Source organism: Hyperolius riggenbachi, chromosome 6, assembly GCF_040937935.1.
Source record: "Hyperolius riggenbachi isolate aHypRig1 chromosome 6, aHypRig1.pri, whole genome shotgun sequence".
Classification (NCBI taxonomy): domain Eukaryota; kingdom Metazoa; phylum Chordata; class Amphibia; order Anura; family Hyperoliidae; genus Hyperolius; species Hyperolius riggenbachi.
In genome coordinates this window covers 130,552,578-130,568,785 of record NC_090651.1, presented here as the reverse complement: position 1 = coordinate 130,568,785, position 16,208 = coordinate 130,552,578, and the positions used below count along the sequence as shown (strand labels likewise).

The 16,208-nt window shown below is 43.3% G+C and overlaps 1 protein-coding gene across 5 annotated transcripts in view; it reads right to left on the bottom strand.

Annotated features, from left to right (window-relative positions):
• Positions 1 to 15,251, bottom strand: part of LOC137521110 (dimethylaniline monooxygenase [N-oxide-forming] 2-like) — a 39,902-nt gene extending 24,651 nt beyond the window's left edge. Inside the window, exons 1-5 of one of the 5 annotated variants that reach the window (XM_068239915.1) lie at positions 14,789 to 15,251; positions 14,164 to 14,206; positions 9,832 to 9,967; positions 9,026 to 9,214; positions 3,943 to 4,105 (exon numbers count right to left, since the gene is read on the bottom strand). In XM_068239915.1, the coding sequence (XP_068096016.1) occupies positions 3,943 to 4,105; positions 9,026 to 9,214; positions 9,832 to 9,963 (484 nt within the window). In that variant the 5' untranslated portion in view covers positions 9,964 to 9,967; positions 14,164 to 14,206; positions 14,789 to 15,251. Of the gene's footprint in view, positions 1 to 3,942; positions 4,106 to 9,025; positions 9,215 to 9,831; positions 9,968 to 14,163; positions 14,207 to 14,294; positions 14,769 to 14,788 lie in introns of those variants that run through there. The other 4 variants (XM_068239916.1, XM_068239917.1, XM_068239918.1 and 1 more) reach the window with 4 other exon arrangements.
• Between the last annotated feature and the right edge of the window lie 957 nt (positions 15,252 to 16,208).

The following is a 16,208-nucleotide window of genomic DNA, read 5'->3' as shown; positions in this document are numbered from 1 at the left end:
ACCCGGAGGAAACCCACGTAGACACGGGGAGAACATACAAACTCCTTGCAGATGTTGACCTGGCTTGGATTCGAACCGGGGACCCAGCGCTTGCAAGGCAAGAGCGCTAACCACTACGCCACCGTGCTGCCCATATTAAAAAGTCCCTAAGGTAACTATTTATGTTTTTCTTTGGGGGGGGGGGGTTATTTTGGTAACTATGGGGTAGGGGTGAAACGGGTTTAGAAATTCATTAAACTGTATTTATTTTTATGTATAATAGTGTATGTGGGTGTAGTCTTACTTTTTGGCCACAAGATGTTGCCGCACTTAATTCCTGTGTACAGTGAAAAGTACACAGGAAGTGTTATGTGTGTTTTTACTTTCACCTTATGAATGAATGCCGGTATCTTGCTGATGCCGGCTTTCCTTCATTATAGGCATTGTGATCTGCTTTGGGAACAGCTGTTCCCATTCACCAATCACTGACCAGCAGGATGTTGACAAAAATTAATGGGATCAGTGTGGTGATCATGAGTGCTTCGGTAAATAAACATCTACACATATCTATGCCCCCTGGGGCTTAAAGGGATACTGTAGGGGGTCGGGGGAAAATGAGCTGAACTTACCCGGGGCTTCTAATGGTCCCCCGCAGACATCCTGTGCCCGCGCAGCCACTCACCGATGCTCCAGCCCCGCCTCCGGTTCACTTCTGGAATTTCTGACTTTAGAGTCAGAAAACCACTGCACCTGCGTTGCCGTGTCCTCGCTCCCGCTGTTGTCACCAGGAGTGTACTGCACAGACACAGACCATACTGGGCCTGCGCTGTGCGCTCTTGATGACATCAGCGGGATCGAGGACACGGCAACGCATGCGCAGTGGTTTTCTGACTTTAAAGTCAGAAATTCCAGACGTGAACCGGAGGCGGGGCCGGAGCATCGGTGAGCGACTGCGCGGGCACAGGATGTCTGCGGGGGACCATTAGAAGCCCCGGGTAAGTTCAGCTCATTTTCCCCCCGACACCCCTACAGTATCCCTTTAAGTAAAGTTAATGGGCATTTTTTAAAAATCTGAATCAGGGCCCTTTTCCACTAGCAATCGCAATCACAAATGCCATCGATTGCGATTTTTCATTAATTCTGTTATGCGGTTGCCTTTCTGCATTTGCATTGCATTATCACTCTAAAAATCGCTCCAGAAAGCGATTGCGATTGCGATTTGCGCTTTCCAAATCGAATCACTATAGTGGAAAATACTTCTCATGATTCCTATGATAAAGTAGCAACCCTAGCGATTTAAAAATCACTAGCGATTTGCGATTCAGCTGTGTAGTGGAAAGCACATTTGAACTAGCATAAAATATTGGATTTTTACTTACCTGGGGCTTCATCCAGCCCCCTGCAGAGTGTTTTGTCCCTTGTCGTCCTCTGGGTCTTCTTGCATACTGACTTCAAGAATTCTTGTTTTTACTGATGGCTAACGCGGTACAACACTCTACTGCTAGTAATTCAGCTGAATACTAGCACTAATCTAACCTTCATCTCATGCCTAAAAATCAAACACATCATTGTTTTTCTCAGTACATTTACTTCTAAAGGGGGACATGAAATTTACATCAGATGTTGGCAACAACCCAAGTAGAACAAAAAAAATTCAAAAAATAGGTTAATAAATTAAGTTTTGTCTAGTAAATTGGAATCACAATGCTTACTAAAATGTATTTAATACTTGGAAGAAAAGCCTTTGTTGGTAACGACTGCTTCAAAATGCGTCCTGTATGAAGAAAGTATCCACATGCATTGCTCAGGTTTGATTTTGGCCCATTGTGCACGGAACATTACAGGAAGCAAGCCAGAGTGAGGCCAGGTAGCTATACAGGCAGTCCCCGACTTACGAATGCCCGACTTACAAACGGTAAGGATTCGGTGGGAACAAGTCAAAATGTTTTTTTTTTCAAAGTGGACTTAAAGTTTTTGAAAAGAATCAATTAATAAAAATTCTACATATAAATGGCTTTTCAACTTGTGACAGCAGGTAGAGGGGGCAGTGGTGACACAGAGGGGACACTGGAGGCACACAGGAGGTACAGTGGACAGAAATGGCACAGTATTCTGACTTAAGAACACATTCAGGTTAAGAATGAATCTACAGTCCCTATCTCGTTTGTTAACCTTGTACATGCTAAAGCACGCTCGTACACACACTCTGCATTGGGGGTGATGGTGATACACTGGGAAGTTGGCCAATCGGCAGGTCATTAGCTCCTGGCCTATTTTTCAGGATAAAGTTGGGGTCGGCGTATACGTGTGAGGTCTTATCCACACGTATATACAGTGTTTGTTTTGATTTCTTTGTATGTGTGGATTACAGTACTTGTATTGTTACCGGCATCTATTGTAAATTGCATCTCAAAAGCCCCATTAGAAATACAGTATATTTACAGTAGTGAAAAAATATTGATGCTGTATCATGACATCCATCTAGCTTAACTTATTTATGATTTTACTTCTTTGCTAAAAACTGATTTGCAGCTTTAGTGTAACGATTGGGGAATTATTTCCGTGGTCAGTGCACAAGATGCGCGCTGACACTGCGGAAATCCTCCACAAGCGTATAAATAAACAGAACCCAGCTTTGGGTGCAATGCACCTGTACAGGGAAATTCCCACCGGCAGATGGAGCTGTGGAGTGCAGAGGAATAACCCTCTGCACTGCCACAGATGCCAGTTGTGAATTGTACGAGGTGAAGCAATACAGGGCAAGATAGCTCTTAGAGGGAGAGAGTGAGCACAGGGACAGAATGTATGCACGTCCACCAATCTAGTCGCCACCCAGCGACGGTGAACACACAACAGCGAAGACCAAGTGGGAACGCAATCGCAAGAATGGCGATTGCTATAAGCGACACAAGACTGAGTAAGACAGAGCAAAGGAAGAATACAGACAGAACTGATAAACTGTAATCCAACAGACAGGAGCAGACAGGACTAACTACTAACCACACGTTAAGCGCAATAGCGACAAAGCGCATGCACGACAGCCACACGAGAAGCGCAATAGCGACAAAGCGTACCAACCCTGACTAACCAAAGAAACACGAAAACAAAAGAGAACGCAAACGCTTGCTAAGCGGTTACCTCACCAAGACGACAGCAAGCGTTCGTTCCAGACAGACAGACAGACGGAGCAACCAGTAGCAACCGCTGCTCTGGCTACACTCCTAAGGCAGAATACAGAAGGAACCACCGCCTCTATCGCTAGGGCGAATGCGATCCAAACAGACAGACAGATGGAGCAACCAGTAGCAACCGCTGCTCTGGCTACACTCCTAAGGCAGAATACAGAAGGAACCACCGCTTCTACTGGTAAGGCGAATGCGATCCAAACAGACAGACAGATGGAGCAACCAGTAGCAACCGCTGCTCTGGCTACACTCCTAAGGCAGAATACAGAAGGAACCACCGCCTCTACTGCTAGGGCGAATGCGATCCCAACAGACAGAACGATTTCCTGTCGACCGCCGCTGGCGACAAGACAATCGCAACAGATAGACAGTACAAAGCAATACAGGTAACAAACAACCTGACTATGCTAGCAGGAATGCTAGGGCACTCCCAAGGAACTACTCTAAGACAGCAATATTAGCAAACAGTAAGCAAAGGGCTGAGACTCCAGGTAAGTTAGCAGGAACAAACCATCATGACCAGCAGGGAATTCTGGGAGGAAATGGTATTTATACTGCAAGCCATCAAAGGAAGCAGCTAAGCAATTTGCATGACAAGTGCATGCAAATTCCTCACCAGAACAGTAACTCTGCAACTTGCAGAGTGAAGACAGGTCTCTTTTCCAGGGACCTGCAGCACTCAGACCTACAAAATGGTCAAAAAGCTGTCTGCCTGTGCAGACAGCAGAGCAGATCATTACATTTAGACATTTGAATAAACAGATATACAGTATAATACCTGGAAGTGTATCCATTGGCATGTTAGCATCCGCATATTCACCGGTGCATACTAAAACTGCATCAAAGATGGCCGTCCTTCTTTCTCCTTTGCATTCTGTGGTAACTTTCCACTGACCAGTTACAGAAAAGTTAGCGTCCTTCTCCACCTGGCACACCGCTGTCTTAATATAAAACACAAGTAATATTTTTACAATGTCCAAAAAATAATAAAATGCAAATGTAAAAATATATCAAGTAATAATTAATAAAACATAATTAAATTGACAAAATTGGAGGCCACCATCCTATACATGCGTTGTCAGCTATGCTCTTGTTGCTGGAGTTGACCGTTGTTGCATGCAGTTTGTCATAGTTGTGACTGTACAGTCACCACAGACACAGCACAGGCTCTGATTTATTAAAACTGAAAATTAGAGTAAAGTCTGTGTAATTCAACAAAACTATGTTATACTGGTCCTTCTCAAAAAATTAGCATATTGTGATAAAGTTCATTATTTTCTGTAATGTACTGATAAACATTAGACTTTCATATATTTTAGATTCATTACACACAACTGAAGTAGTTCAAGCCTTTTATTGTTTTAATATTGATGATTTTGGCATACAACTCATGAAAACCCACAATTCCTATCTAAAAAAATTAGCATATTTCATCCGACCAATAAAAGAAAAGTGTTTTTAAAACAAAAATGTCAGCCTTCAAATAATTATGTTCAGTTATGCACTCAATACTTGGTCGGGAATCCTTTTGCAGAAATGACTGCTTCAATGCGGCATGGCATGGAGGCAATCAGCCTGTGGCACTGCTCATGTGTTTAGGAAGCTCTGCAGACTTTGGGTCATATCCTATTCAAGGTGATAAGTAGCTTGCAGATGCGAGCTACTTATCACCTTGCCATCGCACGAGGATTACCGGCAAATCCTATTGCCCATATCCTTCGCGCAATGGCCGATCGTTAGGGAGCATTACTCAGGCGAAAGCCTGAGCGATGCTCCCTTTTACCGAGCAATGGGGAGTGAGGTTTACGCTGTGGTGCTGTCCTTCAGTACCATGGTCTCACTCCCCACACATACGCACTCACCCGCCGAACATCGCCGCCATCTTCCGCCGCAGCATCTGGGGGTCTCCTTTAATAAGGAGACCTCCAGAGCTTCCCGTCGGGTCACCGCACACCTTAGAAGCCCCCCACGTAGCTGCGCCGGGCACCCCTGTTAACATACATACCGCCGCTGATCACCCGACGCAAATTCCGTTGCGTAATTAGTGTATCTAACACTGTAATTACTGTGCACATAGGAGCCCGGGCAAAGCATTTTTGAATCTGAAGCTGGGGCTCCCCATTGGTCCGCTGTCTGAACTAATAAAATGGCTCAGATAGCGGACCAACGGGGAGCGCCAGTTGCAGATTCAAAGATGCTTTGCCCGGGCTCCTATGCGGACAGTAATTACAGTGTTAAGGTAATAAGGTGGCCACTAATGATCTAATCTTTTTCATCCAATCTTACCATTTCTATGTAATATAAGGTAACTGACTGAAGTATCCATTATATCGCCCAAGCGAGTTCTTTTCCGCCTGGGGGGGGGTCTAAAGTTTAAAGAGGAACTCCAGCCTAAACAAACATACTGTCATTAAGTTACATTAGTTACCGGTATGTTAATTAAAATAGATAGGTAATATAATCTCTTATCCACACTGTTTAAAAAGAACAGGCAAATGTTTGATTTCATGATGGCAGCCATGTTTTTGTTTGAAAGGAGGTGACAGGGAGCATGAGACACAGTTGCAACTGTCCTGTGTCCTGAGCACCTCTCCCAGTTGCTAGGCAATGTGAACAACAACATAGGAAATCCCATCATGCTCTGCACAGCATCAGGGAAAAAAAGCCCAGGCTTTTTTTCTTTGATGGGTGGAGCTTAGCTAAAAATGATGCTGGTGAATTCAGCAATAGGATATGGCCCCTTGTATTTTTATATTGATTTTTCCTTTTTCACACAGTACCCTGTTCTGGTTAAAAGTTGAGTGAAAAGTTTTTATTTTTTCTTGATAATTACTGTATACTGTGATGGCTTTGAATGCAGAATTACTGTACTGAAAATAATGTAAAGCGTAAAATTGTTTATTTATTTTTACAATATTCATTTATACATGGTTTCGTCAGTGTTTGCTTATTGTAAAGGGATGATTAATGAGGTGCAAATAATTTCTCCTTACATGCAAATGTCATGTAAACAGGGGCGGCGCCAGGGGGGTGCAAGGGGGTGCTCAAGCACCCCCTAATATTGTCCAAGCACCCCCAAAGCACCCCCTGGCGTGAACTGACTTCAGGCGTCTAAGAGACGCCAAGTCAGTTCACAGCGGCAGCCAGCCCGGAGCAGCAGGCAGGGCTACGGTAAGATGGCCGCCCGAAGCCCTGCACTGCAGACTTCGAGTCTGCAGTGCAGGGCTTCGGGCGGCCATTTTCCCGTAGCCCTGCTCTAAGCATGCAGGCAGGAAATAACCTGACGTCCGGAAAGAAGAGGATCGTGGGAGCTGCGCGCCACAAGGAGGTCGGGACAGGAGGTCGGGAAAGAAGGTCTTCTGGCTGTAGGTGAGTAAATGGGTTTTTCTTTTCTTTTTCAGGTATATTGGGGTCATATCTGCTAACGATTGTGCATATTGGGGTCATATCTGCTACCGAGTGTGCATATTGGGGTCATATCTGCTACCGATTGTGCATATTGGGGTCATATCTGCTACTGATTGTGCATATTGGGGCCATATCTGGTACCGATTGTGCATATTGGGGCCATATCTGCTAACGATTGTGCATATTGGGGCCATATCTGCTAACGATTGTGCATATTGGGGTTATTGAACGTGTTTTTTTCTTCAAATCTGCTCACATTACGTGTATTTTCTTGAGAAAACCTGCACAATGATGTGAATTTTCTTGGGAAAGGGTCACCAAAACTTGGGCCCTCTGTCTTTGCGTTGCACTTTTAAAGGGAACCCGAGGTGAGAATAATATTGAGGCTGCCATATTTATCTCCTTTTAAGTAATACCAGCTGCCTGGCTGCCGTGTTGGTCCTCTGCCTCTAATTCTTTCAACCATAGACCCTGAACAAGCATGCAGCAGGTCAGGGGTTTCTGACAATATTGTCAGAACTGACAAGATTATCTGCATGCTTGCTTGTTTCTGGTGTAATTCAGTTCACTACTACAGCCAAATAGATCAGCAGGGCTGCCAGGCAACTAGAATTGTTTAAAAGGAAATAAATATGTCAGCCTCTATATCACTCACCCCAGGTTTACTTTAAATTACAGTTAGCCCCGCCCTCATCCGATCATGGTCACGCCCATTTTTATGCCGCGGGTCATCAGCTACCCCGGAAATTGGTCCAGCACCTGCATAGCCCCCCCTAAAAAAAATTCCTGCAGCCGCCACTGCATGTAAATATTATGCAGCTTGAACTCGGACCCATAAAAAATGTTAGAAAGTTATTCTGATTGGTCCAATTTCAAACTGCATATAATTTATATGAAATTTAAATGCAATGATGCATTATTCGCATCTCACAGATTCACTAGCGGTGACATCTTTGGTCCTGTTGAAGCCAGTAGAAAATATGCCTGATCTCCCAAAATGCTGTGGGAGAAAAATTCTGCATAGCTAAACAGCCAAGAGTAAATATCACTGGGACAGCAGGGCTAAATCCAATATACAGCAGTACCGTATATAGAGATAGAAAGTGTTTCTGATGCTGAAACCTGAAACACATTCTTACCCTTCACTGTCATACTCCTAAACTCACTCCAGTCCAAGATCCCCCCCCCCTCCCCTTTCTGCTCCCGCTTTGGCTGTTATTCGCTGCTTCTTGTCATTTTCCCTGTTACTGCTGCACTGTTTTTGGTTTCTTATGTACCGTCTACATGGACTTTGTTTCTGATGTATTGTGTTACTGCACATTGCTGTTATTGAGTATTACACGTTACCTACATTAAGTCCTTTATGTTTGCTGTATGTGCCAAAAGCAATTCTGGGAACATTTCTCTTACTTGGCAAATAAAAAATGATTCTGATAATTAATTAATAAAAATGGGTATCCTAAATAATGTATTCTATTCTATAATATGCTTCTACAGTGCCTCTTTAATTAGTACTCTTCACGTAATCCTGTTTTTTCTGCGCTGGCTGGATAGTGTACTGGTGAATGTACTTTTTAAGGGCACTGCCTCTGACATAGGAGACCAGGGTTCAAATCTCAGTGCTTCCTATTTTAGTAAGCCAATACCTTTTTAGTAAAGAGTCCCTGGGCAAGACTCCCTAACACTGCAATGACTGCAGCTCATAGAACAAATAGTCGGCTCTAACAGTTAGGACCCCTGCTGGGCTTCAGCCACCACAGTGTGGCCCACAGACAACTATAAGAAAGCTGTCATGAAATGTTGAGAATCAACAAAACTATAAAGGATTATAAAAAGTGGTCGCTAAAGTTTGAGTTAAAAGGAATACTATCAATACTCAAGTGTTCTAAAATGACAATGTACAAATAATGTTTAAGTAGCTGTGTAAACATTTTCCTACTTTTCATGTTAAATATCAGAGGCAAAAGCTGTAATTTATTGAGAGTAGGATTTAGCTATATTGGGACAAATCAATTGCAGAAGGGGTGTCTGCTTCAATGCACTGCCAGAGTTGCATATCAGACTACAGAAAGCAAATATCAAACATATCAAACTCTGAAAGCAAAAACAGTATGAAAAGCTGTGACAATTAGTTACATTTCCTCTGCTCTCTTCAGACACTTCAGTCAGAAACACAGGACACAGAAGCTGCAGCTGTTGAGAGCTTTCTCTCTGTCACACACAGAGTTACACATAGAGTTAACTGATCAAGTGTGAGGGGAATTTCCCCTCTCCTCATGGCTCAGTCAGCTGTCAGGACAGTAAAGTTTGAAAGTATTTTGATAACAGTAAACAAAGAGATTGCTACTAAAATGTATACACCAGTACTTAGCATCACTTCCCAAACAATTCCTGTGTCAATTGAAAAAAAATGTGAATCTATAGTATTCCTTTAAAAAGTGAACTAAGCTTACCTTAAATTGAATGTATTTTAGCAGATTGAAATTTTCAACATATAACTTCAAGTATTCAAAGTATTTGTGGTGAGGTTGGTAATTAGGAAAATGAGCAGGCATTGGAAAGTCACTGAAAGATGAGGTTTCTTTAGACGCATTGGTGACCAGTGATTTGTAGATGCTTGCTCTGCCATCCTCCACTTCATCCTGGAATGTTTAATGATTTGACTTAATATATATTTAAACAGAAACATAAAAATTATCATGGTTACTAGCTCTATGTAATATGTTTTACATTTAAAGTGGATCCGAGATGAAAAACTAACTATAACAAGTAACTTGTCTATATATGTTATCTAAAGTTTAGATAGTTTACACAGCAAATATATCTGCACACAGCTTCAATAGTTTATGAATATTTATTCCTGTGGCTGTGATACAATGAGGGCAGCCAAGCCAGCCATGTTCTGTTTGTCACAGGCTGAGAGCTGGAGATGCTATCAGCTTGTCTGTGTGTAAATTCAGTCCCCTCTCATCCTCCATCCTCCCCTCTGCCTCTGAAATCTCTGGCTAGTCACACCTCCCCCTCCCCCTGCCTAGACTGAGCTCCTATAAGCTCTTGCTACTGTCTGAAAATGCCAAGGCACTGTGAAAAGCTGTGGGCGAGGCTTGTTTAGTTTATAGGGAATTAGAGTATTAAAACAAAAAAGTATTTGGCTTGAGGAATGCCCTATAAACTATATGAAAGGAACACAATTCCAATTGCAATGAGTGAAAGTTTATCTCGGATTCACTTTACGGAACATTTATAGAAGAAAACTTACTGTGTATTTCCAGAGGCCTCCAATGTCATCACTTCTTTCAAAGCATGTAGGGTCCAAACCTTCCTCTAAGCAAACTTTTATTGCAGTTAAGCCGCTAACTCCAGCTCCAATTACTGCCACAGTTTTAACCATGGCTCTGTGACAAAAGAAAATGTATTATGAGGATAGCTTCATTGTTATTGACACCTCTTGTAAAAAGTACAGAAGTGACTTTTTTTAAAGTGGAGGTTTTTACATGTATCACTTCTGCTAATTTTCCAAAAAGGATATCCAGCTGGCCGCTACACCAATTGGCAAGGTAAAAAATCCAAGGCTTTACTTAGAACAGTGGTTCCCAACCTTTTTGGAGTCGTGACACATCAAACCAAACGTTCAGATCTCCGTGACACGTAGACTAAATGCATGTAGTGAGAGACAGCGTTTCCCCACTAAATGCACATAAGAGACAGCGTTTCACCAGTAAATGCACGTAATGACAGACAGCCTTTCACCAGTAAATGCACGTAATGAGAGACAGCGTTTCCCCAGTAAATGCACATAATAAAAGACAGCTTTTCACCACTAAATGCACATAATAAGAGACAGCTTTTCACCAGTAAATGCACATAATAAGAGACAGCTTTTCACCAGTAAATGTACATAATGACAAACAGCCAGTTGTCCCCAGTATATGTAGCCAGGGATATATGTGCCCAGTATATGTAGCCAGGTGCAACCCCCCCCCCCTCCCAGGAGGAGAGAGCGAGGGAAGGAGAGCGGCACCTCAGGGTGCTCTCCATCCCTCGCTCTCTCCCCGGGAACGAAGTGCGGTGGCTGGCAGAGGGGCGGAACTTACCTTCCGTGTCTCCGTCTGGTCTCGTCGCTGGCGCGGGATGATTTGCCACTACTCTGGCCTGTTCCAGACCAGAGAAGCGGCTGCAGAACCAGAACTTCCGGCCGGCGCTTGGAGCGACACGGAAGGTAAGTCCCGCCCGCTGCCAAGCGCCTTCACACTTAGTATCGGAGGGGAGAGCGAGGGAGGCAGAGCACCCTAAGGTGAGAGAAGGGGGGGAGATGGCCCCCTTCTCCGCCGCTGCCCACAGCTCTCCCTCCACTGCGCTGCTCCCCTCCGAGAGAGATGCGACACATACCCAAAGCTGCCCATGGCACATGGGTTGGGAACCACTGACTTAGAACATCAAATGACACACAGAACAAGCTCACGTGTATCGGAGCTCTGCATGGCTCAATCATAGCTTGATTAAGGAGCCATGCAGAGCTCTGATATGCGTGAGCTTTTTCTGTGTGTCATTTGATGTTCTAAATAAAGCCTTAGATTTTTTATTTTGCCAATCGGTGTAGCGGGATATTCTTTTTTTGGAACATTTGCTTGGAGACGTTTGGATCCCTGGCTCCCCTTTGGCTCTGCAGTGGTGGTTGCAGCGGCTCTATCTTCCATTGCTATCACTTCTGCTGTCTTTAAAGGGAACCTAAACTGAGAGGGATATGGATGTTTCCTTTTAACCTCCTTGCCGGTTATCCCGAGCTGAGTTCGGGATAAACCGCCGCGGAGGATTTCTCAAGCCCTGGTGGGCCGATTTACATTCACCGCTACCCGCCGTGTTAGAGTGGCCCCCCAGCTGAGACCCCGTGCGCAGCCTGGCCAATCAGTGAGGGGTGGATCGGGACTCCCGCTGACGTCACAACGTCGATGACGTCATCGCGATCGTCGCCATGGCGACGGGGGAAGCCCCAAAGGAAATCCCATTCAGAATGGGATTTCCTTATAGGCATACGCGCCGGCGGTGATCGGAGGGGTGGGAGAGACAACGCAGGGAGGGGGGCATCATGTAGCTAGCGCTAGGCTAGCTACATGATAGAAAAAAAATATGCAAAAAAAACACCTTAGAACGGCAGGGAGGTTAAACAATACCAGTTGCTTGGCAGTTCTGATGATCTTTGAATAAAGTAGTGGCTGAATCACACACCTGAAACAGCAGCTAATCCAGTCTGACTTCAGTCAGAGTACCTGATCTGCATGCTTGTTCAGGGGCTGTGGCTATAAGTATCAGCCATACAGGATCAGCAGGAGAGTCAGACAACTGGTATTATTTTTAAAGGAATAATCCATATTCTCCTCAGTTTAGGGTACCTTTAATGTTGTCTTAAGACTCCCATAATTCATAACTGTCTTGAAGAGCTATTTAAAAAATAAATATGTAAATAATAGTGTTTAAGTACTGAGGCAATACGTAATACATAAGGCTAAAGACATTTCAGCACAAGCAAACGGAAATCCCCTAAATCCTCCTTTGTAATGCTCAAGTGAACTTGTTTAAAGTGGACCTGAACTCTTGAACCCATGTGCAGAATGCTCCCAACGCACAGATGGGGTCATGCATGCGCAGTTGTCACAACTCATGTTTGAGCTGTCCATTTATTGTAGCCACCAGCGGTAGAATAGAGGGGACCCCGAGGACACAGAGGGACATCACAATTGCATGATGTGTACTAGGCATTAGCCTTTTACCTCATGGAACTGAACTATATTGAGCCCCTTAATGCGGACCCAAACCAAACATTTTTTTAATTCAAAATATTTAGTTGCACTACTCTGACACATACAAAGATAAATAAACACTCCTTCAAGCCTATGAGCATTTCAGTGCATGCTTTCCACCCTTCTTTCATAAATAGGGTTATACAGGTGGCAGCCATTAGCAATTCCACCATCTACTCCACCAGTCTGCCGGATTCTGTCCCGGCAATACGAAAGGAAGGGAGGGGTTCCTCCAATAAATGTAAACTATTTTATATTTGTCATCATGCAGCTGAAAAAAGGCTGCTATTATTATAATTTAGAAAATAGATTTTATTTATAAAAATCTTGTATTTTTAGTTTGGGTCCACTTTAACTGTTTTATCTTATGTATTAGCTTTCCTTATCTATCTTTTTGCGTGAAATTAGGGCCCTGATTCACCAATGTATTGGTAGGAATGCTATGCACAGGAAGCATACGGAAATCTTATTGGTACTACCACTGACAGTGCAGCACCTGCTGCCTGATCAGCGCCAACTGTATCACCGAAGTAACGTGAGATTTGCCTAATTAGTGCAACTTGCAATACCTAAGTAGTGCAAGAGTTGCATTAGTAGTGTGACTTGCATTACCCAAGTAAAGTTTCCAGGGTAATGCAATTGGCTAGATAAGGGGAAAAAATGGTATATTCTGATCTGGAAACTGCCAAATGTGCCCTTATGCAGATCACTCAGATACCTCTTTCGATTTTTTTTTTTACTACTGCAAGAACAACACAAGAATTCTACAAGCGACCCCGCACTGCACGGCTAGCAATTACGGTTTCTGTTTATTGACCTGAGGAAGCGGGCTTTCCCGTGAAACGCGTTGTCTACAGCTTAACCTTTACGTGTAATAAAGACTCCTTTTTCCACCTATGTGAGTCTTCTAGTGAGGTAAGATACCTCACATATTTTTTAAATATTGGCATATTGATAAGTTTAAAGGGCGCCTCCACTAACTTGCTTCCCTACCACATAATTGGTATTTCCATTTACATGTACAGTATCTCACAAAAGTGAGTACACCTCTCACATTTTTGTAAATATTTTATTAAATCTTTTCATGGTACAACACTGAAGATGTGATTCTCTTCAGTGTTGTCCCATAAAAAGATATACTCTATACCTGTTTATGTTAAGCATACACCCTTAGGGCCTGTTCAGACTATGTGCGTTCTTAGCCGTTTTTCCAGAACGCGTACAGGCAGACTTTCCGCATAGAAACGGCTACTAATGTTTTCTAATTGCCTCGTTCACATGTATGCGTATGAGACGCATACGTTTCTCATCCGCATTGCTGCACGCAGTTCTGTGCGTCACGCATAGAAATGGATTCAATGAAAGTCTATGGACGCGTATCAAAAATGCGTACTATTGCGTTTTTAGCGTACGTTTTTCTCTGCGGTTCCCATAATTCTTTTTTTTTTCCTGGGTCACGTGTGTGTGCAAAACGCAATAGAAAACGCATTCGAACGCAAACTTGCGTTTCTTTGAATTTATACGCATTCTACAAACGCTGACAGTCTGAACAGGCCCTTAGGTTAAACCTTCCTCTCTACAGTCACACAGATGATGGTGCTATGTACAAATCATAGTACGCAATAGTAAGTTATGAAAGATAAGACTCCCTTGCACAATATTTGTTTTATAATGCAAGAGAATCTGGAACACGCTGCATAAAATAAACCACCTTTTAGAATGTGAAAGCATGTTACTAGAGATAAAAGTCTATAAATGCCTTCAGATTCGTATTCCTTCCAGATCAGTCTTACCTCTGTTTTTCTCCTTTTTCTGATGTGTTGAGCACAAAATAACCTTTAAAGACAAAAGAAATACAGAGAGCCCAATATAGTGTAGTATACAAAACAAGGGGTTGGAAATGAAAAGTATATAATGTATATACCCACAAACGTGGGTTACCTCCTAGGTAACCACTGTATAGGCAGGTGAGGAGATTAGACCTGTCCTCACTCAGGATTAAAAGTCGCTCTCTGCAGATAAGGAAAAATGGGGATCAACCCTCCACCAGGGGTGGATATTGATAATGTAAGAGTGAACAGAGGCGCCAGCAGGATAAAGGGTTCTAAAAGGTTTGAAATCCCTCAGGAGGTGGTGGTGGACTCGCCTCCCCGAAGCAGACAAGATACCGTCCGTTTTATAACAACAGGTTTATTAATATACTCCAAAACAAACTAACTAATAACCTTTGAACAGTAAAGGCACTTGGCTTAGCTGTTTGTAAAATGTCCTGCAACATCCCTGGCATACTTTGTGGAATCATTTTAAATCATTAATCTTTTGTTCTAGGCAGCCCAGCTGTAAGTAAAGGAAAACACAAAGTGTGCCATTTCTTTCACTAATCTAAGCAAAAACTGCATAGATAATTAGGTCTCATACCTCCCAGAATTGGGTCCTGGAGAGAGGGACACAGCTGAGAACGGCAAGGAAGCAGCGTTTGTGAATTTGGATCAGAAACAAGATGTGGGTGTGGCTGCAAGGAAAAGGGGTCTGGCTGTAACCTACGAAAGAGAACATCGTTATATAATCAAGCCTAAAAACAACAAACTTCTCGAGTTTAATCTGCAATATTTGAATGTGCCTAAAGCTCATACGTTAGGGCAAGGCTTTTCAACCTGTGGTACGCCTACCACCGGTGGTACTTTGCTGTTGGCCAGGTGGTACACACCAGGTTTGCCTGCCACTTTATTGCCCGCATGCCACTTGTGCTGGTCCTGTCCTGCCTCCACAAAGTTTGGCTCCCTCGCTCCTTGCTGTGCTGCTCTGCTGCATACTTCAGATCAGTGGGAAAGAGAGCCAGGCGAACGGTGCACAGTGATGGCGCACATACAGAAAGTGACATCACTGCTCACTTCCTGTATTTAGAGTTTATGCACTATTGTAACACCTCTATAATGCTTGAACTGCAAAGAAATCCTCCAGACACCAATTAAGTTCTTTTTAAGAAATATTTGTATTAAATCATATGGATAAAAAAAGTTTAGTGACAAAACACATTCATAAACTTCTTCTTAGCAGATGAGTATAGGTAGGCCTCTGTATACATCCGCCTGCTAGGATCAGGGCTAGTTCAGGAAACATATATGTGATACAGTTTATTTGCATGAACTTGCCAGAATTTTCCTCACACAGCGCTCCGCTAGCTGACAGTTCTTCACCACTGTCTTTTTAAAGTGGACCTGAATTCTTGCACAGGACAGAAGGAAACTTAGAGAAATGCCTGGCGGTTACCTAGCAACATCCAGGATAGGACAGAATATGTGAAATTGATGATTGTGAATGATCACTTAACATATAAGAAGCACCGCTCTCTCCACTGTATTTTGTCTGACAGCTGTTGTCACACAATCTCTTCAGACACTGCACTGCAGTCTTCACTGCGTTTCTTTAATCCTGTCACTTGTTTCTCTGTCTCACTCTTGTATGCTTTGCTGTCCTGCTGTCTCTGTGTCACTGTAATTTCTCTGCTGGTTTCTGTTATCTCTCTCTGTTACAGGTACATTTTAATATCCTTGTCTTTCATTCTTATTGCTTACTGTTTCTCTTCTGGCTTATCTCTCCAGTATTGTTGCTCTTTACCGGCCTGTAGTTGTGAATGATCTCTCTCCTCTCATGTAATGTCTCTGCAGCTCTCTCTCTTCCTTATTTTAGTTTTCAGTAGTGCTCACTTGTCTGTGGCTCTGCCTTGCTCAGACTGTCTCACCAATAGCTGGTCTCTTCTTGTCTCTCTCCTATATCTCCTCACAAATCAAGCTTATATCTTGCTGCCTCATCAGCTCAGTCTCCACGGCTACTTGAC